Source organism: Vipera ursinii, assembly GCF_947247035.1.
Source record: "Vipera ursinii genome assembly, chromosome: 1".
Lineage (NCBI taxonomy): Eukaryota > Metazoa > Chordata > Lepidosauria > Squamata > Viperidae > Vipera > Vipera ursinii.
Window position 1 is genome coordinate 311,963,764 of NC_139512.1, and position 23,670 is coordinate 311,987,433.

At 37.9% G+C, this 23,670-nt stretch overlaps 1 protein-coding gene across 2 annotated transcripts; it reads right to left on the reverse strand.

The window, feature by feature from the left end:
* Positions 1 to 4,883: 4,883 nt before the first annotated feature.
* UTP25 (UTP25 small subunit processome component) lies at positions 4,884 to 23,521 on the reverse strand. 2 transcript variants are annotated; one of them, XM_083379440.1, is made up of 12 exons: positions 23,391 to 23,521; positions 21,832 to 21,871; positions 21,372 to 21,609; positions 19,150 to 19,335; positions 17,025 to 17,113; positions 16,119 to 16,529; positions 15,649 to 15,868; positions 10,666 to 10,868; positions 9,685 to 9,867; positions 8,010 to 8,122; positions 7,149 to 7,394; positions 4,884 to 5,525 (listed from the first exon to the last, which is right to left on the reverse strand). In XM_083379440.1, the coding sequence occupies exons 1-12, from the start codon at positions 23,498 to 23,500 to the stop codon at positions 5,279 to 5,281; spliced, it is 2,286 nt and encodes a 761-aa protein (XP_083235566.1). In that variant the 5' UTR covers positions 23,501 to 23,521; the 3' UTR covers positions 4,884 to 5,278. The 2 variants fall into 2 exon arrangements, with proteins under 2 accessions (XP_083235566.1, XP_083235565.1); XM_083379439.1 differs by having other exon boundaries at positions 21,360 to 21,609.
* Between the last annotated feature and the right edge of the window lie 149 nt (positions 23,522 to 23,670).

Below are 23,670 nucleotides of genomic sequence, written 5' to 3' on the forward strand. Positions count from 1 at the left end.
ATAATTCCTGCTTGCCAACTACTTTCAGATTGTTAACTGGTGTAATAGCTGATGCAGTCCAACAGCATCTAGTTAAAACTTTTTCCACCTGAGCAGAAAGGGAACTGCCCAAACAGCAAGGGAACAAAGATTCAGTCATAATAGACAAATGACTTTGGAAAACTGCAAGAGAAGGAAGACCAACCTGACAACATCAAACAACATCTATCTATTCCAGGTCCTTGGGAAGGAATTAATATGGATGAAAATGCAAAATCCAGTCTAAACATATGGCTGGAGGTACAACCAACCATAATAACAATGTGAAAAGTATCAATAGTCACACAAGCTCTGTGACTATTTTTAGAATCATTTTCCCCCCTAAAAATTGCAGCCAAACAAAACCAAAAAATGGGTTGACTTAGCTTTTCATCATCTGTCAACTTATCTGTGATTAATTGATCCATTCATTTTGAAACCAAATGAAAGCATCTGGAATATCTTTCCTTTTTTGGCTGCCAAGCAACTGAGCAGCTGGCAAGGACCACAGAAACAAAACCTCTCGATCAAATTGCTGCCTCTCCCAGGAAAACAGAGAAGCATAGCAGATTCAAAGCAAAATAGGTCGAATTTATTTCTGGAACTCTTCCACAACATATGGCGATTGACTGATTGGTCAGTGATAATGGCAGACAATTCATTGCCCTAAAGATTGTAAGATAAGAAATGTTTTCTCTACTGGCCCATTCTGTGGCAAATCTGTGTTCTTCCTCTGGTGAGTGTAGAGATGCTTGATAAATGTTTGCAGGTAGCATAAGAAAAATACTCTGTTTTATTAATGGTATTGGTTAATTTAGTTATGAGATTTATATCCCACTTTTTTCCTTTTAAAACCATGTCAGACAGCTAATAGTTACTAAAAATGGAAGCAATATTCTTACAATATTCCCCATCATGCTACTACCTTTTGGAACTAATAACATTAGGCAAAGCACAGAAAAGAACACAGTAAGCCAAATAAATAAAAGGATGGGAATGTTTTTTTTCTATTTAATATCACCAAACATTTCAAAGCACAATCAAGAAGAAAAAGAAAACAACATACCTTGCAAGCCTTACCAACCAATCCTTGTTTGCATCACCCTAGTCAGCAGCATCCATGGCAAACCGTGATAATGCTAATTACATATGTGCAGAATGTCAGTATGTAAATGTTGCCAATACATTCTTGCAATCTGACATTCAGAAATTATAGGTAGTCCTCGGCTTGTGACCACAGCTGAGACAAGAATTTCCTTTGCTAAGTTGTTAAGTGAATTGTACCCAATTTTACCTCCTTTTTTGCCATGGTTGTTAAGTGAGTCACTGCAGTTGTTCAGTGAATCATGTAATTATTAAGCTAATCCCTCTTCCCCCTTTCTTTGTCGGAACCCCAACTGGGAAGGTCACAAATAGTGACCACATGACTCCAGAATGCTGTGCCTGTTGGAAACACATGCCGGTTGCCAAAGCCTGAGTTTTGATCATGTGACTTTGGGGATGCTGTGATGGTTGTAAGATGTAAATGGTCATAACTCATTTTTTCAGTGTCATTTTAACTTCAAATGATTGCTAAACAAATGGCTGTAAGTTGAGGACTATCTGTATGGTATGCATACACTACTTGATATTTTGCCATCTGGTCTTTTAATTTCGCATTTCTCTCTTTTTGAGGATGGGATAATTTCATCCAATCACAACTTCCTTGGTCTTCCCTTCCTCTTGATCATTTAATCTTTCTTCATATATTTATTCTGCAATTTTATCCTCATTCATTCTATGTGCTCCTTTTCTGATACTGATACTCATTTTTGTATTTAATTCACGTACATTCACCATCCATTCATTCTTAATCCAAATTCTTGTTTATCACACACATTTCTTAAGTGGCTCATCCCTGCTGCATACAGCTTGCTTCATTTCATGGGAACATACCCATCCCTTACTTTAATGTACCAAGTTGGTAATAATACACTCTTTGTGTTTAGCCTTTTGTATTTCTTTTGAGAAACATTTCTCATAACAGACCCCATGCCACCCACTTTCTCTTTCTCTGAGCAACTGCACCATTTTAAAATGCCTCTAGCTATTTTCTCATCTTTAATCAACATTCTACTAAAGTATATACATTAATTCATCCATTTGTTCTAATTTTTCATTTTTCGTATGACCTGCAATCACTTACTGCATTTCCATTGTCAAACACAATTACTGGTGTTTGACACATTAATTTTCAGGCCCATGTGCCTTGTTGCATCATACAGTTTAACATTTCCTGGAGATTATTTAATTTCTCAGCCAACAGATGGCATCAGCTGCATACAAAGTACAGGTACATTTATATCCCAACCTACATATCACTATCACTGCAAGCATCCCACATGCTGTATGTTTATCCATAAATACCTTAAACAAGCAAAGGGACTTCATGCACCTTTGGTTTATTCGTGGCTCACTCTTGGGCTCTTCCCTACAATACATTTGACCATATTTCTTTTCACAAGTCCTGTACTTCCAATGCATATAGGTCATACTGCATTTCAACATTCAACTCCGTTTTTGCAAAACATTCCATAATTCAATAGGATGGAGATGTTTAACAGCTGGAATTTATATTTTTACTACATAGCAATTTTCCCTTACCACTTCTCCATAAGTGATTCATCACAAATGCATTACACTGCACCTAACAGTATAGAACATTTCCTGTCACTACTATACATCTACTACCGATCTGGCTCCAACATCATTTGAAGCCAAATCCTGAAACACAGTTCCTGAAACCTGAATCCTTGCCCGGATTTTATCCACTTCAGGTAACCTTATAAAGTATGAATTTTGATTGTGTTTTTTTTATGGTGAATATAATAAAAGAGAATTTATCTTCATTTTAGGTGATCCCAAAACCTCAAGTGGGATGTGTAATATTCACTCAGATATGAATGACATTAATATGTCTCAAGCTGTTAAGTAGCTTTTCTCTCTGCTCTTAGATTACTGTTAGACTTAATGATGTTAGATTTGATAACTTTAAAGATAGTTGGTCTCCCTCCTGTGCATTTCTTCCAATATGGCAATACCCTTTGTAGTTCACAGGAGAATAATTTCCTGATTTTTTTTATCTCAGCAATACTCCTTGTGATTATGCAGTAAAGCTAAAGAGAGTAAGTGTAATGGCTTAGATTGGATAAACAGACATCTGGAGTAAAATTTGTGATGCTATGACACATGAATAAAAAAAAATCCAAAGCAATAAAAGACAAAAATGTCTATCTGCTGACATGCTTAAGAAGGAAGAAAGCAAAATAGCAAGAGATGAATTTTTTTCATCTTAATGCTGCAGAGGATAGAGACAAGGATTTATATTTAAAAAAGCAGTTCAAAGAAATTGGAGATCACAAGATATTTATTTAGAAATGAGGGATGGGTAGAAAAAAAGTAAAAGCAAAAATTTAATGGGAAAAATATAAAGTGATGGTACAAATATATGGAATAACTGCACAGGTAATTCTTGAGTTACAGCTAGCAGCTAGGACCAGAATTTCTGTCACTAAGTGATACAGTCATAAAGCAGTGTCATGTGACCACGTTGCTTAGCAACAACAATCCCCACAGTCCTGGTTGCTGTCATAACTCCAGGACTCTGCAGATCATTAAATGGGAAATGCCAGAGTCCCAGGCAAGCAAGCCAGTGGGTGAGAGCTGTGGGAGGAGGACTACTGTGGAAATATTGCAACAAATTATATTGCAGGAATTGATGAAATGCCAGCAGCTTAAAGCCTTGTAAGGTAACACAATTGGTTACCATGGTTTGTAAGCGGTTATGGAAAACACAGCAGTGACTAAGGGAACGCCATACTAAAGGAGTTCAGACTTCCAAACAATTGCACTTATCACGTGAGAAAAATAATGCTAAAGATTTCAGTCATAGGGTTGGAAGGGAACTTCGAGGTCTTCTAGTCCAACCCGCTACCCAAAGCATACCATGATTGGTTATCCAATCATTTCTTGAAAACCTGTCAGTATTCACTGTTTAATTGTCCTGTCAGGAAATTTGCTTCTTGTCCTACCTCAGGTGGTATGTTGAATAAATTAATGACCTCCTCCCTATGGCAGCCCTTCAAGTTTTGAAAGATTGCTATCATGTTTCCCTTCATTTTCTCTCCATTAAGCTAAACATGACCTTTAGCCATTCTTTATTGGATTTAGTCTCCAGACACCTTATAATCTTTGTTGCTCTTCTCTGCATATTTTCTAGGATCTTTTTTTTTTGTATTGTGGTGACCAGACCACCACATAGTATTCCAAATGTGGCCTCACCAGTGTCAGCTATTCTGTATTTCATGCTTATTAATGAAAATTGTAGGAACTTTGAGAGTTCCTATGACCATATCATAGTTGGATTCACCATAATGCAGGCAAGGGTAACTGAATAAAGACTATTGTTCTAGATTTTAGGAGAGCTGACGCTCACAAATTTGAGAGAGAAAAAGGAAGGTTTCTATGGAATCTGCCAGAAAATAACCAAAAAAGTTTCTTTTGTGGAGCAAAAGGAAAGTCAAATAGTTGGTTCAGTAATGAGGGAAGATGGAAAGAAGGTGACAGCCAGTAGGGAGGAAGTGGAATTACTCGATTCCTTTTTTGCAGCTCTCTTTTAATTTTTTTTAAAAAAACAAATAGTCCAATCTGTCAAAAGCAGCACTGTGGGAGACAGAAGAGGAATGCAGGTTAAGACAGGTAAGGAATTGGTTAGAGAATTCCTAGTTTATTTATTTATTTATTTATTAGTTTTTATAAACCGCCCTTCTCCCGAGGGACTCGGGGCGGTGTACAGAGGTTGCTCTGAATGAGTTCAAATCTCCTGGGCTGGATGGTTTGTACCTCAGGATATTGAAGGGAACGGAAGGTTCCTAACATGAACAGCTAACAACGTTTATTATCCAAAGGTGGAGGAGGGAACAAGTTGTCAGTAAGCTGTTCAATCTCCCACTTGTTGCAGAGTTCATTTCCTAATTGATATCAGAGTAGTTAAAGTCCATTACTATACTGTTTTTTCCTGGATGCAGCTGATTTACAAAAAGTTCATCTATTTCCTCTGCTTGGTTGTGTGACCTGTAGTACTGTGGTCATTTTTTTCATATGCTCTTTAAAAACAAAAGAAACTTATTCATAATTCCCCCCTTTCAATAGCTATTTTAAAGGAATGCAGCCAGATTATTAAACAGATCATAAATCACTTGAATTGGATTCATTGCTTATTTTATTCTGTTCCTCCGGTGACAAAAAGGTGCACATTCTTGGACGACTGAAGCATTTGGGCTGCCCGCTCAACACCCACCACAGCAGCCAACCTCTGGGCATCATATTTGGAGTAAAATGCAGTACAGGTCAAGGTAGCCTCTCCTTCCATGCCTGCTAATTTTACCATATTGCAGATCTCACTATAGAAATGTGGATAGGTTGGCAGTTCATAAAAAATAAGGTTCCTGATGCCTCTAATGGAATACCTGAATAAAAAAAATAACATAATTAATACATGATTCTTCAAAAATATAAGCAGTATTTTCTAGAATTTAAAATTAACTGCACCTTAAATTAAAAAGATCAGAGGTCACAATGCCAGATCCAGCAATTTCAAACAACACAAACTCCCTCCCTCCTCATTCCTAGCTAATGTATATTTACAACCCATTTTAGCATTAAGAAAGTTAAAGATACAACACCAAGAAATAGAACTACACTCTAAATATTAGCAGGAGACTGTGAAACTCTTGTCTTCTTCCCCAGATGAATCCTGCTACCCAAATACACTAAAATATTGTCAATTTTTGGCTTCATCTTTTTCCAAAATAAAAGCTAAATAACTACTGTAAGTCTCCACTAGGGTTCATTTTACATATTCAAAATAATCAAATTTACCCTTGCTTTCTGCAGAGATGCTACAATTTCTTATAGTTCCTATAGCTATTGCTACCTCAGCAAGTTTTTGGCCCCATGTAGTTCTCATCTTTGCCATGTAATTTACTGCATGCCAGAACTGATGTCTATATAACTGTAAGATAGGCTTATATAAGCATCAGTTTCTTCTCTTCCATCCAAATCTATTGGTATGCATAGCTTCCTCAATTGCCCATCCTGTTAGATCCAGGAAGAGAGTCATCTCTAGGTCTCGTCCATAAGAGAGTACCATCTATCAGGAACCAGTAGGAGGTGCTTTTCTGCCATGGAGCCCACTCTTTAGAATATCTCCTCCCCCCCCCCCATTGATCACAAGATCATAAAATTTGCCTTTACTATCACGTGTGAAGTCCTAATAGAGTGGGTGAGCCTGCTGTCTGGTTATACTGATTGTGCAGTGTTTGATTATTCTCAGCTGTTATTTTATGCTGTGATATGTTATTTGTTTTAATCATTGGTTATGTTTTTATTTTGTTTTATTAGCTGCCTAGAGACATGCATATGAGATGGGTGATCCTATAAATATATTAAACAAACAAACTAATACTTGTTCTGCTATGATACAGTTATGCATGTGGTCGAATTATAAGCTTTCATTTCCATTTAGGAAAGAAAAAAAATTCTCAACTTATCATCATATGCTTGTTACTAGAGAACTTAGAACTGAGAAATCCCCAGGATTTAATTAGTTTCAAACATACTGTCCACATGCTCTGCCATTTTCAGCAGACTGTGTCAGAAAGTGATAAATATGTCACATCATTCCTATAATCACAGAATAATCACTTATCATCTTTATGATTCACAAACTTCCTTAGCAAGCTGCCATCCTTCTAATTTATAATTTTGGTTCAAGACATAAAAATGAATCACATATCGTATTTTCATCACTGGGCAATAATTTCTAGACTATATTTTGTTTAGTACTGGAAAGAAAAAAGGAAGATTTACATCTAAGAAATATTAGCTTTTAATATATTCAGAATTGAAACTATCGCCTATAGGAACTTATCTGTAATTAAATGTATAGTCTTTGGGAACTTGTCTCTTTTTTATAAAATGCCATATAGATAGTAAGAAATAATATGACAATTTATTTAAAATAACTCTAATTACAATTTCCCATTTTCCTCTTAGTTTGAAAGAATGGACTCTATGCCAACCCAACTCACCTTTTATAAAAATGGAATCGCTCTGTGATAATTAGGAATTGTTTTTCTCCACTCAGGAATAAATGTCTTGCCCTACAAATGCCAGATTTACTGGAGTATTCACAAATGTGTGCAAAATTGAGTTCTTCCTTCTTGAAATAATTCCGAAGCCGCACATAATCAAAATAGGATGGAACATAGATAAGTGTGTGTGTCATGATTGCATCCCGGTACTCAGGTAACACTTTGTCAATGAAAAAGTTAAACCTGGTTTAGAAATACAAATGATAAGCCGTTTGGTTTCAAAATTTAATTTCTACAGACCATATATAGAACAAATGCCAAACATTTTAATCTCCACCAATTCATATACATCAGGTCTTTCACTTTCCTCAAATGCAGTGCCACTACATATATTTTGTCAGCCAGAATCAGGAAATTAAAACTTCAAAAATAACTGGGAAGAAACAATGCTATGGGGGAGTTCTGTTCAGGTTTCCTCCCATCACCCAAATTCCATCAGTTGGCATTGACTGCCCACTAAGCAAGCTCCATCTTCACGAGTTACTGAAGGGAGGGGATGACGCTTTACAATTTTTTTTTAAAAAAAAAATTTTACTACTGCAAAATGTAACCCCCTCTATACCTGCTAACACCCTCACTCTTCAATGTGTGAATGGCATATTTTTTGTGTTAGAAACTGTTCTTCCTATACAGAACAATTTATTATCATATAGCACAGCAGAATTCAATGCAACTGATCCAGGCCTTTATATTATACAACATCACAATTATATTTTAAAACCAATATTTTCTTGCACAGTACACTCCAGCAAATGTGTAGCTGCCATCCATAGCTCAGAGCATTAAAGAAGTACATACCTTGCATCTATTACAGAAACAGAGCTGTCAGCTTCTAGTTTCCGAAAAACATGAGGAAGCTGTACTACAACATGACTAATTGACCCTGTCAAGGGTACATTCCTTACAGCTACCTGCAAGATACAATTGAAACTCTGTGAGATAAAATTAACATTTGATTGGAGTGTTACATCCAAATATTCGGTCAAGAATATAAGAAATGGTTTGATGAACCACAATAATCTCATCTAGAAACTGGCATCTAACAATGACTTGTTAGTTCTCTAAGAAGCAAGCCAGGACGATATGGTAAGGATGATAGCCAATTATCTGCTATTCAGAATTGCTACTGCTTATGAACATGGGGGTCTTTACTGAACTGCCATGAATATTAATTACTAATTCTTTATAATTCTCTGAGAATTTGCCAAATCTCTTTACAACCTTTTCAACTAGAGTTTATAATTTCATGGTGAAGGATAGCATTTAAAAAATCAATCAATAATTATCTAACAGGTGGGAACTGTAGGAACTGATGCCCTGCACATCTGAAGGGCATGAGGGAGGAAACATAATCCTGCTTTACATAATCCTCACTAGTAGGCATGGCTTCAAATTTCATTACTTCTCCCTCCCAAGATAAGCAGAAAATTTTCTTTGCAAACATTTCTATTTTGCTTGTAGTACTAAACTACTTGAAATATTATAGTAGTTAAAGTTTTACATCCCTATTTACGCAGCTATTTTTCCACTGTGAGAAGATGCCAAGTAAGTTACTTTATGCAACATGTAAATGGAATTTATTGTTCTCAGATGCGATGACAGAAATCAATTTAGTTGGTGTTAAAAGAGTTCTGATCAAATCAGGAAGAAATGATCTACTGTATATCATCAATCAGCACAGTGGCATGTGTTAAATTTCAGACGTAGGGATGTGTGATATGGCTGGATGTACATGAGTTACCATTATGGGATACAGAGATTCAATGGAAAGGCTCTTCCCAGTCTCCCACAGTGAGCTGCTGCCACCTCTCAGAACTGCTTCCCTCTCCACAGATACTTTTGTTCTCTCCATTTACCAAATTTAGGTGGAAAAGTGTAAATATGGTCGTCCTTGTAGAATAATTAATTGATCTCAAGGGCACTACTTGTGATCATTTTACACAAAGGTTTGCTTTATGCAAGAAAGTTGGGGTGTTGAACCAGAATATTTGTGCTAAGAGAGGATACATAAAACCTACGTACAATATATCTTTTATAGATGGTAAATCATAAATATCCCGAAATTCAGTATCATTTTAACAACACAAGATAAAAGTAGCAACTGACAGAAAGTTCAGATTGTTTGGGAACATTAAACCAGGTGAAATATAACACACACATGTCTCTGCAGTCTTCTTGGCAAGTTTTCAGAAGTGGTTTGCCATTGTTTTCTTCCTAGGCTGAGTGTGTGTGACTGGCCCAAAATCATCCAACTGGTTTTGTCCTTATGGTGGGACTAGAACTCACGGAATATCTATTTCTAGCCTGGTGTTTTTTATCCACTACACCAAACAAGGTTTCAGACAGTTATATACCTGCCTGAACATTTCTTATTACTACTTCCCACTTTTAATAATACTTGATGGTTATGATGAGAGCCCAACATATACTCTTCCAAACATTTCAGTGGTTACTGTTATATCTGTGAACTAACCTGCCCCCTGTAATTGAAGCAATGCTTATTGAAGATAGAACTGATCTGAGGATGATGGAGGGCACTGAAGAGAAGTGTTTGCCGATAATGCTTGGACCAGTTATTCAGACTGGACATTCGTACTCGTGAAAAATCCACCCCATGAGATTCCAAAGGTAATAGATTAATATGATTAACCAGGTGCTGCAGGCAGAATAATGGTTAAAACATAGTAAGAACATATCACTGTATTTCAGTGTACAGACAAAGGAAAACAAAGAACCTCTCCCCAAGTCCATGTATTGCATGAAAGAAGAGAAAAATAATCTGAATGGTTATTTGGCACATTAAATTAGATAAGGACACCAACTGCTTTGATGGTATAGATGTCACCCGCTACTGCAAAGAGTTTTAATTTTTTCCCCTCAGACCTCACTTAATCAACACTGAAGACAGCATCCAAAAGATTAAAGACATCTATTGCTACAAAATATCCTAGTGTCTCATTGTCCATAGCAGTGTTTCACAACCTTGGCAATTTTAAGATATGTGGATTTCAACTTCCAGAATTCCTCAGATAGCTAGAGATATTGGTCTACAGAAACATGATTTATGTTTAATGCAGTTTTGGGACGTGTAACAAAAAATATTTTAGCTGGTGCTGTTGATCCTCAACCAATCAACAAAAAACAATCTAGACCACTGGGAAAGTAAAAAGCTTTTTCCATTTTTCCCCCCCATATTTCCTATAATTTTCAGCAGTATAGTGCAGACCTCCTCTCAGTCCCCCACAAAAGCACTCCCTATAATTTTCTAGCACAGAAGCCTTCAGCAATACTTATCATTAAAATTATATACATTTTCAGAAAACATTATGTAACATTTATTCAAACAAAAAACAGTTAAAAGATCTACAATGTAGCCTCCGTGTGAGGCATTTCACATCTGGTTGTTATAGTTACACAGCATATTCTGGTGGGAAAAAAAGTGAAAAGGGATTACCAAAATATGCTCCCAGTTTTGCATCAGGTAAATGTCAGCTTCATCAATTATAAGAATTTCTATTGAGGAGAGGAAATCATAGTCTCGCTTGTTCTCCCCTTCAGCTCCTATCACAGTTCTCAGGCCAAGGGGAGAGGCAATGATAATGTCCGAGGAGTAAAACGGGGCATACAACCGCATGCTCTTCTGAAGAATCGCAACACCTGTCCAGATGCAATACACACATATCAGCCAGTCTCTGATTATATATTTAACCATAGGATTTTGCTTACAATATCCCATAAGAGTCAAGGGAAATTTCTGCAATTTGTGATGGGCAAAAGGGACTCCAAGAGGCTCCCAAAGGAACAGGCCATCTGAGGCCTTCCAAATGTTCTGGAGCAATTCCCATCTACTCTGGTCAGAATGGCCTAATGAATTGAGGAAAGTATGCAAAATATTTGGAGGATAGTAGGTTGGTACCCTGGGACTACAGGCGTCATGTGAACACAGCCCTCAAGAAGCTACTGAAAGTTTTTTTATATTTAAAACAATTTAAGACTGATGTTATATGCTTGCAAGAAACGCATATTAGGGCTATGGACCAAAAGTTTTTACTGAATTCAAGACTGGGTACGCAATTTGTTGCCTCTGCAATGAATAAGAAAAACGGAGTGGTTGTTTATGTTAAAAGTGCTATAACAGCGGACTTAATTGAAGCAGATAAGCATGGAAGATACATAATGATAGACTTGTTGCTAGAAGGCAAAAAACGCTTTTAGTTGGACTGTATGCTCCTAATCAACAACAACAACAGGCTGACTTTTTTAGTTTACTTCATACAAAGCTTACTCAGTTGGATTACAAATCGTTTATTTTTATGGGGGATTGGAATGGCGTTTTGGACGTGCAGATGGATAAGGCTGGTTTTTTTAAGCGTATTCCGTGTCATGCCAGACTGCCTAAGTCTTTTTTCGAAATGAAGGATGATTTGGAATTGCGAGACATTTGGCGTGACACACACCCGCATGAAAAGGATTATACTTTTTTTTCTGATAGACATCAATCTTTTTCTAGGATTGACTTTATTTTGCTGACTAATGATTTTTTTTTCTAGGATTAAGAAGGTAAAGATTTGTGCAAGAGCTATTTCTGACCATAGCCCAGTATGGTTAGAGATTAATAAGAACAATAGAGATAGGCGCTCGTGGCGCGTAAATGAGAATTTGTTTAGAAACCAGAAAAATGTGGAAGAGTGTAAACAGCGAATGAAGGACTTTTTTGAAATTAATATGAATAAGGATACTTCTATGGATATGGTTTGGGATGCTAGCAAGGCCTATATGAGAGGAGTGTTGATATATATGAACAATAAACATAGACGTACTTTGGAAGCTAGAAGGAAAGAATTGGAGAATGAAATTAAGGAAAAAGAGAATGCTTTGATTTTGAATCCATTGGATGTGAAGACTAAGGAGGCTATCAAGCTATTAAGAGGACAATTTGATAAATTAATGGCTGACCAAGTGGCAACCAACTTGAGGTTTGCCAGGCATAATACTTTTTGCCATGCTAATAAGCCAGGTAGATGGCTAGCTTATAGACTAAGGAAAAAGCAGAGGGCTTCTAATATAGACAAAATTGAACATAAGGGGAAAGTAGTGTTTCAACAGGATTTTATTAAGGAAGCCTTTGTGGATTTTTATTCTAAATTATATGCCAAGGAGAAGATTAATGAAAAAGACATTGATGAATATTTGGAGAATGCTAGCATCCCGGTTCTTACGCAAGTACAAAAAGAGGAGATTAATCAATTGATTACGGAAGAAGAAATATTTACAGCAATTAAGGAGTTGAAGGTTGACAAAGCGCCAGGTACAGATGGTTTGACTGCGGCCTACTACAAAAACTTACAAATAGAGATGGTTAAACCGTTAAAGGAATTGTTCCAGATAATCCAGAGAGGGGGAAAGGTGCCTCCATCTTGGAGAACTGCTTTTATCTCTTTGATTCCGAAGGAAGACCAAGATGCTACTCAAGTAAAAAACTATAGACCGATATCACTATTAAATACAGACTACAAGATATTTGCTAAGGTGCTGGCTAATAGATTGATGAGGGTTCTGCAACGGGTGATTCATGGGGATCAAACTGGGTTTATTAGTGGTAGGCAAATGAAAAATAACGTAAGGCATATAGTTGATGTGTTGGAATTTTTGGAAAGGAACAACCAGATCCCTGCGGCGCTAATTTTTTTAGATGCTGAAAAAGCTTTTGATCAATTGAATTGGCAATTTTTGATGAAAGTTCTAGATAAAATGAATTTTGGGGAAAAAATTTTGCAACCAATTAGGGCATTATATCAAAAACAAACTGCCTGAATAATAGTTAATAGCCTGACAGAAGCATGTAATATTGAGAAGGGCACAAGGCAAGGGTGTCCGTTATCGCCCTTGTTATTTGTGTTAACATTGGAGATATTATTGGTTAAAATACGGAATTCGGAAAAAATTAAGGGTATACAGATTAGAGATCAGGATTATAGATTGAGAGCGTTCGCAGATGATCTGGTTGTTACAGTGACCCAGCCGGAGAACTCTGTTGTGGACCTGATGGAGATAATAATACAATATGGGAAGGTTTCTGGATTTAAGGTTAATATACAAAAAACTAAGATTCTGGCCAAAAATATGACAGCTTCGCAAAAGGCTCTTTTAGAAGGATTAACTGGATTTGAGATTGTTAAAAGGGTCAAATATTTGGGGGTGCTTCTGTCGCCCTCTAATACAAAATTATACAAAAATAATTATGAAAAATTTTGGGGAAAAATCCAAAAAGAAATGGAGAGTTGGGAAAAATTGCAATTGTCTTTGTTGGGACGGATCGCAGCAGTAAAAATGAATGTCCTGCCTAAATTCTTATTTTTATTTCAAATGATACCGGTTCTTAAGAAAGATTCTAATTTGGAGGAATGGCAGAGAGGTATCAATAAATTTGTTTGGGCAGGGAAAAGGCCACGAGTTAAACTTAAGATTATGCAGGATACTCGTGAGAGAGGTGGTCTTAAAATGCCCAATCTTAAACTATATTATGAAGCTGCTGCGTTAGTAGGAATAAGTGATTGGATTAATTTGACACAAGAGAGATTATTAAATCTTGAGGGCCACGACTTGTTGTTTGGCTGGCATGCATATTTGTTATATGATAAGAAGGTAGATAATGTGTTTAGAGTGCATATTTTAAGACAGGCATTGCTGAGGGTTTGGAAGAAGTACAGACATAAGCTAGATTGTAAGATACCATTGTGGACAATTCCAAAACACGGAATAGAAAATATACATGCTGGTTTCAAACATGATGTGACTACGTACAAGGAGATTCTGAGCTTGGAAAGAAATGTCTGGTGTTTGAAATCATATAGTCTCTTGTGAGATGAGAAGATTGTTCAAAATTGGTTTCAATATACTCAGCTACGGGCCAGGTGGAAAGAAGATGAGAAAAATGGTTTTACAATGACTGATGAAAATCTGATAAAGCAAATCAGAAATCAGGGACCAGCACATATTAAACGGATATATCTTGCATTGATAGAGATTGACTCAGAAACAGAACTTGTTAAGGATTGTATGATAAAATGGGCCCAAAATATTCAAGAAGTTATTACAATGGACACGTGGGAAAAGATTTGGGTGAGGAACGTAAAATTTACACAAGCTCAAAATCTAAGAGAGAACTTTTATAAAATGTTTTATAGATGGCATTTAGATCCTAAAAAGCTTGCAAGTATGTATCCGAATTATCAACCAAAATGTTGGAGGTGTGGTGATGAAGATGCAACATATTTTCACGTATGGTGGACTTGTAAAAAGGTTAAGGCCTTTTGGATAAAAATTTGGTGGAATATGCAGAAGATTTTCAAGCAAAGGATAAAGTTTTGTCCGCAACTCTTCTTGTTGGGAATAATCACAGATGCTACGGTTGTGGACACTAAGTTGATGTTGAACTTAATTACGGCAGCAAGACTTTTAATAGGTCAGTATTGGAAGAAAGAGGAACTGCCGACCATAGAAGAATGGACTTTAAAGGTTTCCGACCTGGCAGAGATGGCAAAGATTTCGGCTTACTTGAAAGATCACTCGCAAGAACGTTATATTATGGAATGGAGAAAATGGGTTGAGTATATCCAGAACAAATATAGGGTTAAGAAGTTTCATGTAGCATTTGAATAAGTCTTCCTTCTTTTTTTCTTTCTTTATTTCCCTTTTTTTCTTCTTTCTTTATTCTTTTCTATATATATTTAATATTATTAAGGTTTGTATTATCCTATATAAGCTAGAGAGTGATGGATTTTAGAGTTTATGGTTGTTAGTATATGGTTGTTTATGATTTTTTTTTATACCTTGTATTTAGCTCTGGGAAGTCGGGGGGGGGGAGGGGGGGAGGGGTAGGGAGGGAGGGAGAGGGGAGGGGGGACTGTTAAAGATAAACTGTATGTTAAAACTTTTCAATTAAAAAAAAAAGAAGCTACTGATTTACCCAATCGCCCTTTAGGAATTTTACAGTAGATGAGCCATTCTTAAGGCAAAATGTTAAAATGAAAGTTATAATAAAGCCCTTTTAAGAATGACAAAAAAACCTGGATTCACTAAGATTGGTCCCTCAGAAAAACCCAACAAAAGAAAAAACAAAAACTGGATGTATATTATTTTAAACTATAATAAAAGAGGCTGGTGCACGTCAGTCATTCCTTCTACTATGAAGGTAGATTAACTCAGTTATTTGAACCTGAGATCAGAGACCAGATTTCTTGTTCAAAATTACCTACGAATCCTGGTTTATGTATTATGTATTTATTTACATTTACCCAGATTTCATTTTAACTATAACTTCTATTACTGTACCCTACAAACAGAATACAAAGTAGAAACAATTCTTAAATCAGAGTACAAACTATAAAACTGAAACCACAGCAGTATGAAGAGGTATAAAAATATTAAATGTTACCTATCCTGAAATGGTCATCAATGTTTCCAGAAAAGATGGCTTCATAATCTTCAGGCCTTTTCAGATTTGGTGGCTTCTCTTCTGGGTCTGAACCAAATTCCCCTTTAAACCGTTTTTTATTACTTACATCAATTTTCTTTTGACTTGCCGATTCAAGGAGGGCAATTAAAATATGGATTACACGTAAAGCAGATTCTCTGAAGGGTACCACCATCAACACCTTATCAGGAAAATGCAAATTCAATTATTCTATTATTTAAATGCACAATATTTTCCTAACTTTTGAGGGCAGGGGCAGCTAGGGGAAAACTAAAAATTCTTATCTATCACTTTCATTTTTAAAAAGTGCTATATTCTTATTTAGTGTGCAAGTCTATTTAGTTGGCTACATTTTCAGCTATCTGCATTGGAGACTCATTTTAAGACATTGATAAAGGTATGATTTCCAGACAATGAACATATATTTTTACCTTTGGTCTAGTGAGACCTTGATCCCTGAAAGCATCCTCATCCATTCCAGCTTCTTGGTCCCGTCGCTTGGCATTGTTGCCAAGCACCTGTGTGTTAGCCTTCAAGACATGGTTCAGGGCATGCAGGCAGTAGACATGCCGCACTTCTTCCCCATTTTTTAAAGCAGTCCTTCCGGGATAAAACAAATCTTTGTATGAATTCATTATCTGGAAGAGCTCTTGCTGTAGTGGGCTAAATAGCTGGTCTTTTGATTTTGTCTGGGCAGAAAGCAACTGTCTGTTCACTTTGGGCCAAGTTGACTTCAGAGGCTTGCAAAGATGAAGGTGTTCCAGATCAACTTCTTTACTTGGATTAATCACTCCAAATTTCTCCGACTTGGAAGAAAAAACTAATTGTCCCAGTACTGGCCACTGACAGAAGAAAAAGAAAATAAATACATAAATAAGGCCACAGAACTTTGGCTCAGCCTCCCCTGAATGATGAAACCCTGAGCTGTATAGGGTATTGACAGGGAGTGGTCCAAGACGTCAAGGGTGTCAACATGGCATCCACAACCAAGCAACCAAAGCCCTACAATATATGTAAAAAGGGTGTTGTTTTGGACCCCTTCCCTGTAAGACACTCCTGAACCCATTCCTCTCCCTGCAACCTCCTGCTTGTCTCAAAATATAAGAGTACACAATCTGAGACACAAGGCTGCAAAAGATATTCAGAACAGGATGCCATGTTATAACATTAATGTGGCAGACCAAGGACATTTACGAATAACAAGGGCAATCAGAATAGTTGTAGTTAATACATCCCCCGTCCTGACACATCTATTTTTCTGGAACCAACTTCAGCAGCTACTCAAACAACAACTACAGACGCTTTCCTGATTTTGAGATGGCTCATGGATACATTACCTCAACTTGGCTGGTCAATTTTGAGCACACAACACTTTTATCCATTTGTTTTTCTTCCAGCTCTTCATCCATGTGGCATTTAAATGGATCTGTGTCAAGAAACAAACATATGATTCTGACTGACTGTTTCAGAAACTGAAATTAGGGTTTAGTTTGCAAGCACTCAAAAGAAGGTGAAAAAAGATGATTAGATGTTTCTATCAGTTATTCCAAACTATCCAATAGAAGAGATATACAGTATATGGCTGAGGGTTGAACTGTGGAGTCCTAGGTGTTCTCTGAACTTGGTTGTTTGCTTGCAGACATTACATTATCCAAATAGGTAACACCATCAATGCAAGTGTGTGGTAACCCTTCCCCCAACACACACACATACACTGGCAAGGCAGACTATTGTTTATAAACAGGCAGTAAACCCTTAACTTGAAGAAGTATTGGGTGGGATCCCTTGGACAGAAATTCTCAAATTGAAGGGGAACACAAGAGAGTTGATAATTTTTCAAAACAAGATACTGAATTATAATTATACACCAGTCCAAAGCGGAAAACAAATGAACAAGTGGCAGTTTAACAAACCTTGTGGTTGTGTATGAGATTTTCAACTGAGCTAAGAGTTAAAAGGGATATGTATATAAAACAGGGGATAATTATCAAGGTGATTGTGGGTAGAAACACCAGCTGAAGGGGAGAGGGCCCACCAGGGTGAATAAAGAGACATTCCAACTTAGAGCTGTTTGGGGGAGGAAATGTCTGAGATCAAACCCTTCTGTCTATATTTGTTGTGGCCCCGACCCACGAGCCTGTCCTACCCGAGGAAGAGGACTCTGAGGATGATGGGGAGGAACTGGCAAGGCCTCCCTCTCCCTCCCTCCCCTCTGGCAAGGCCTCCTTCTCCAGGGCCCTCCTCTCTGGCAAGGCCTCCGTCTCCATCTGAAGGCCAACAGGAGCAGCCTGGGAGTAGCCAGGCTGGGACGGAGCTCGAGCAGCTGCAGCAGATACAGTCTAGCGAAGATGACTCATGGCTAGACCCCCGAGAAAGATGCAGGGCCAAGCGTTTACAGCAGCGTAGGAAGAGTAGGAGGGCCAGGGATTAGCTGAGTCATTGAGCCACACCCCACTAGGTACAAAAGGGGGTGTGGCTGCTCTCAGAACTTTGTGATGAACAATAGTTTAAACAACTTCTGGTCACATCTTCGGAACTCTGCTTCTTGTTTGAAACCCTGGTCTGAATTCTTGGCAACACTTCTGTACATCTGCTTCTGAACTGTTTGTTTGGACGTTATCTCATTCCAGCGGATGCTTGAGGGAAGGAGCCTATTTTGCTGCCAAGGCCTTATCTAAAGGCAATTAACTACAGCCTGTAGAATTAACTCTTGCTAGTCGTGCCTGCTTGTCTGTTTGTTTGTACTCCGGAAAGGGGAACAGAACAATATCTGCCATTTCTCAAGGAAAGGCAGAAGATCTGGCAAGATTCTTATAATATAGATGATCAACAATAGCAGTTTTGGGCCTATCCACGAGTGATTCTGGTTTCTTGGGTGTAACAGTGTCTCAGTAAATAGCTAATTCCAGCAAGCCGGCCTGGCCTGATAGATTTGGGGTTTTATTTGTAGATCTGGGGTTTTATTTGTTTTATTGTTGGTTTATTGTATACTTACTTTGCTCTGTACACCGCCCTGAGTCCTCCGGGAGAAGGGCGGTATATAAAACGAATAAATAAATAAATAAATAAATAAATAAATAAATAATAAAAGAGAGAATATTGGAAAGACCAACATACAAAGGGAGTTTAGGCTCTCAAGTGAAGCTAAAAGCAACAAAAAAAAGGCTTATTGGCTATATAAGTGGTAAATGAAGGAAGAGGTGGACCCACTGCTAGAAGATAATTTTGACAGAAATAAGCAGACAAACTGACAAAAACACTAACCCAAGGTAATAAAGAGATTGTTACGGCTTCTATGAACAAGTTTGGGTCTCAAGGACCAGACCACTTAGTAAATGTTTAAACTCCAATTTATAAATTGCAGAATCCTGGTTTAAGAAATACACAAGTCAATTTACAAATGGTCTTCCTTCCGTTTGTGTTATTTTTTTTAAAAAAAATCAAAAACAACTATGACATTACCATCTGTTACTTTTGCAGGTGTTCTGTCTTTTAAGTCTGTAGTGGGATCACCACATTCTTCATCTATAAAATTGGTTTCCAGATTAAACTCAAGTTCAAGTTGGACATCTGTACATTCTTCAGCAGCTTCACACTGTAAATCATGGAGAGCATCCGAACCTGTAGGCTCTGTTTCACTATTTTCCACTAGGGATGTTTTTTTATTTAGAGCAAACAAAAAGAAAAAGAGAAACAGGTTGCATTTGTTCAAGAGCCAATGTCTATGAATGGTTTGAGATCAGCAACTTGAGGTTCCTTTTAGAACAGACATGTCAAACACAAGGCCCGGGGCCCGGATCCGGCCCGTGGTTTCATGTGGCCCGTGAAGCCATCCTAAAAACAGTGAGGGAACGGCCCCCACTGCCTTGGCCCTGGCCCAGAGACCCTCCTTCTGCCAGAGACCCTCAGATCTGTCCCACTCCTGCCCAGGCCCCCATAGGTACCCTTGATGCGAACGATGTAGAGCTGGCCATGCCCACCCAGTAGGCCATACGCACTCTAGCCACGCCTACCCTGGCCATACCCACCCGGCCCCCTGAGGGCAACCGCAATGCTGATGCGGCCCTCAATGAAATTGAGTTTGACACCCCTGTTTTAGAATGTAAGTGTAAGTTTCCATTTAATCTTAAATTACTAGTTGGGAGCCAATTACAATCGATTAATACAACAGTGATAATTCTTAGGAGCTTTTTCCTCTAAGAAATTATCTCCCTCCTTGTTTTCTGCCTTCTTCCCTTTAGATCAAAGCTCATTAATGCAGAGATGAAAGATGAGTTGAACTACATCTCCCAGCATTCCAAGCACTGTAAGTATTGTAAGTATTTCCCTTATAGGCTGGAAGATACTCCAACACAAAGAACCAAGCTATACAGATCACCTTCAGATTAACTAATGTGATCAAGACTTCTCCAAGGAGATTCTCAATCACCCAGATCATGATTGTTCCAAAGGTGCTTTTTCAAAAGGAAACAGGAAAAAAACAAAGAAAGTCCAGTTGCCTTTGAAACAGCACCTTTGGCTTACCAGACTTGAGATGCAAAAGTCCAACTAATCACTGCATGGGATGAAAGAGTTAAAGTTTTCTGTATGCCTTGGCTGCCATCTAATGGATTTTAAAGCCCTAACAACTAGAACTAAACTGACTGAATATGTTTTATTATTATATAGGGCTATCCAGTGATTAGAGGGACGTGGTGGCTCAGTGAGTTAGGACGTTGAGCTTGTCAATCAGAAGATCAGCAGTGTGGCGGGTCAAATCCCGAGTGCCGCGTAACAGAGTGAGCACCTGTTAGTCGTCCCAGCTTCTGCCAACCTAGCAGTTCGAAAGCACGTAAAAATGCAAGTAGAAAAATAGGGACCACTCTGGTGGGAAGGTAACAGCGTTCCGTGCGCCTTTGGCATCTAGTCATGCTGGCCACATGACCACGGAGACGTCCTCGGACAAGCACTGGCTCTTCAGCTTTGAAACGGAGATGAGCACCGCTAGAGTTGGAAACGACTAGCACGCATGTGCAAGGGACCTTTACTTATCCAGTGATTATTATACAGGAGTCACAAATACTAAGAACATCTTTGTATCAACTAACAGTCATCCATATTTTTGTACCACAGATCTCACAGTCCTATTATTGTATCTACCTCCTAAATAATTTACCCAGTTTCTCGCTTTCAAACTATTTTAGTGTTAGGCACAAATATTAAAAAGCAAGCCCTGCTGAAAATAGTGCAATTTATATATAAATATGCACTATATTGCAATGCTTGTCTTAAAATACTACTTTCAATTTTCAATCCTCCAATTGGAATATTGATAGGAATCAGCCAATTCTTGACTGACTATTGGAATTTCTTGAAAATAATTGTCTATTATTGAAATGAAGAAAAATGCCCTTTTGTGAGATTTAATAGTTGATTTATCTGGAAAAAAATAACAATACAATAATAAGAAATCTAGGATATTTCATTGCTCCCTGTTCCATGGATTTTCATATAATTAGCTGGAAGCAAATCCAGAACTTTCCTGTTTCTTGCAATATTTCATTTTTATTTTGGAATACATTGATCTGCCCCCTCTGGGATGGTTAATCCCTTTACAGAAATAAGTGTTAAAACAGAAAGTGTTCTTATGCATCCATTTGGAATCCCTTAGAAACTAACACATATAACAAAACAAACAGGATTACCTGATTCTTGGTGAGGCACTTTTATTTCATTGTCGTCATCCTCTGTTTCTTTCTCATCCCCAAGCTCGTCACTGTCCACTTCTGTATCTTCTTGGGAACTATCTTCTGATTCATCTTCATCCTCATTGTCTGAACAGACAGATGTTCTTAATGTGGCCAGTAGTTTGTGATACACTGGGATTTGTTCTGAATCACTCTCTGCATCATTTTCTGAGCTGGACTGCTCAGAATTTTCATTCTAATAATGGAAATGGAAACATATTCCAGTACGTACACCAAGAAAAGATTTTGCCATCTGGCATGAAAGCAACAAAAGTAAAGAAAGCACTGGGAACCTTTTACTTCATTAATTGCAAATCTCTTTTACAGAATTAGTATGCATTATAAGTTTCTCATTAATTTTATTCATTAGTAATATAATAAAACAGGGAAATATGATACAAGATAGCAATATTCCTACCAGTTCACAAATCTGAGTTGGTCTTTCTTTCCCAGAAACCCTGAAAAGAAATAATTTAAATTACTTCCATTTCTCTATCTGACAAACCTAAAAATATCACAGGTCATAATAATCGAAATAAGAAAAAGAATGTGTAATTTAGCAAATCCATACCACTGAAATGCATAATGCTGTATCATATGGTTTTATATTCTGATTGAACTACAAAGGCCTCCAAAATACGTGAGGCCCTATTTGCTCTTTGCACAAGTCTACTTTATGGAATTCCACTATATGGCTCATTCATACATGCTGCTTGCTATGGAACAAAGATGACCTACTAACCATTTCAAAAAGACATATCACAGTATTACCACCAAGATTGCTGAAGCAGTCTGATATTGGCCTCACATGTTCTGGTATGAAAGTGACAAAAACCATCTCAAGCAAACAATGCATGGCACATGGAAAAGGACCCTCAGGAAGTCATGGTCAGGGTTGGCAACGTGCTGACTCCCAAGTGCACCATCCCTTACCATCCAATTTATTATATTTATATAGAATATGAATGTGATTCTGGGCAGTCTACAATACTTAAAACAACCCAGTTCCTGGGCATTGCACCTCTATGGTTATCTCATCAGTGTCAGTGAGCTTTATATGTTTTATTTCATGGCAAGAACTCCTGGCAATAAACATAGTTTATCTTATTAGAAAAGCGCAAAATGCCTGAACAAAATGATCGTGGAATGAATACCCTATAATAAAGAACCAATGCTTGGATCATACACTTTCAATCTACTTCTATGAAGATGAACCACTACTTGCCAACCTTCTCAACTACCTTCAAGTGCACAAGCTGAGACCCTGGGAAACCAGGTTTACATGGTCAGGATTATATGGTTTCTTAGTAGCTTGCTGCAGTCTGGTGATAAAGAGATAAGATTCAACTGCCAATGCAGTTGGCTTTGGGGCAGAGAAAGGGAGGTGTACCTCATTATTGGAGTGCAGTGGGTGAGTAATCTATGAAAGTAATGATATCTTGGCCTTTATTTCATAGAATAGTATTCTCAATTTTTTTCCATCATAAATATCACAAGCTTTATTTAGAGTATACTTACAAATACCATTCAATAATAAAAGGGGTAAAGGTTATTGTTTTGTAAACAAATACATTAAATAAAGAGCCCAAGGGCTCTTTGGGTTATAGAGTGCAGTTATGTTTTCGTTAACCTACACAATGTGCTAGCACTGTGCCTACCTGAACTAAGCCATTTATAGGTCCACAACTAGCAGAGACTTCTGCTGACAGTGAGTCGCAGGAATATAAATACAAGAGGGAAAGAAGCAATAAGGACAGACAATAAAACAGAGAAGGAAGAGTGTCCTCGTCCTGACACGTACTGAATTCCTTGCTACTCGGAAGAGACTGACGCAAAACCTGCCTGCTTCTTTGACAGAGAAAGATGCGGAATGGAGAACGGGAACGTGTCTTACCCGGCACAAATAAAGACTCGGGGAAATGAGGTAATGGGCGCCGTCAGCTCTCAGCTCAGAGGCTATTTTAGAACCCCGCTTACCGATCATAAAAAGGGTGCTCCTCCCCAAAATCTTTGAGGTGCTTCTTTTGCTTCTTACTTAAGTGGCTGATCAGCTGCTGGCGCTGCTGGCGAGCTTTCCTCTTCCCCATCTCTGCAAACTTCCTACTCCGGCTCCCACGTGGTTCCCGTTCTCGAGCCTTTTACGGCCCTAGCCACGCAGAGTCACGTCCTCTTGCGACAGACTCCTCCTGAGATTTGGTTGCCGCAAAGAACTTTTTTTTTTTTGCTTGCTGGGGCATTCTGGGAGTTGAAGTCCACG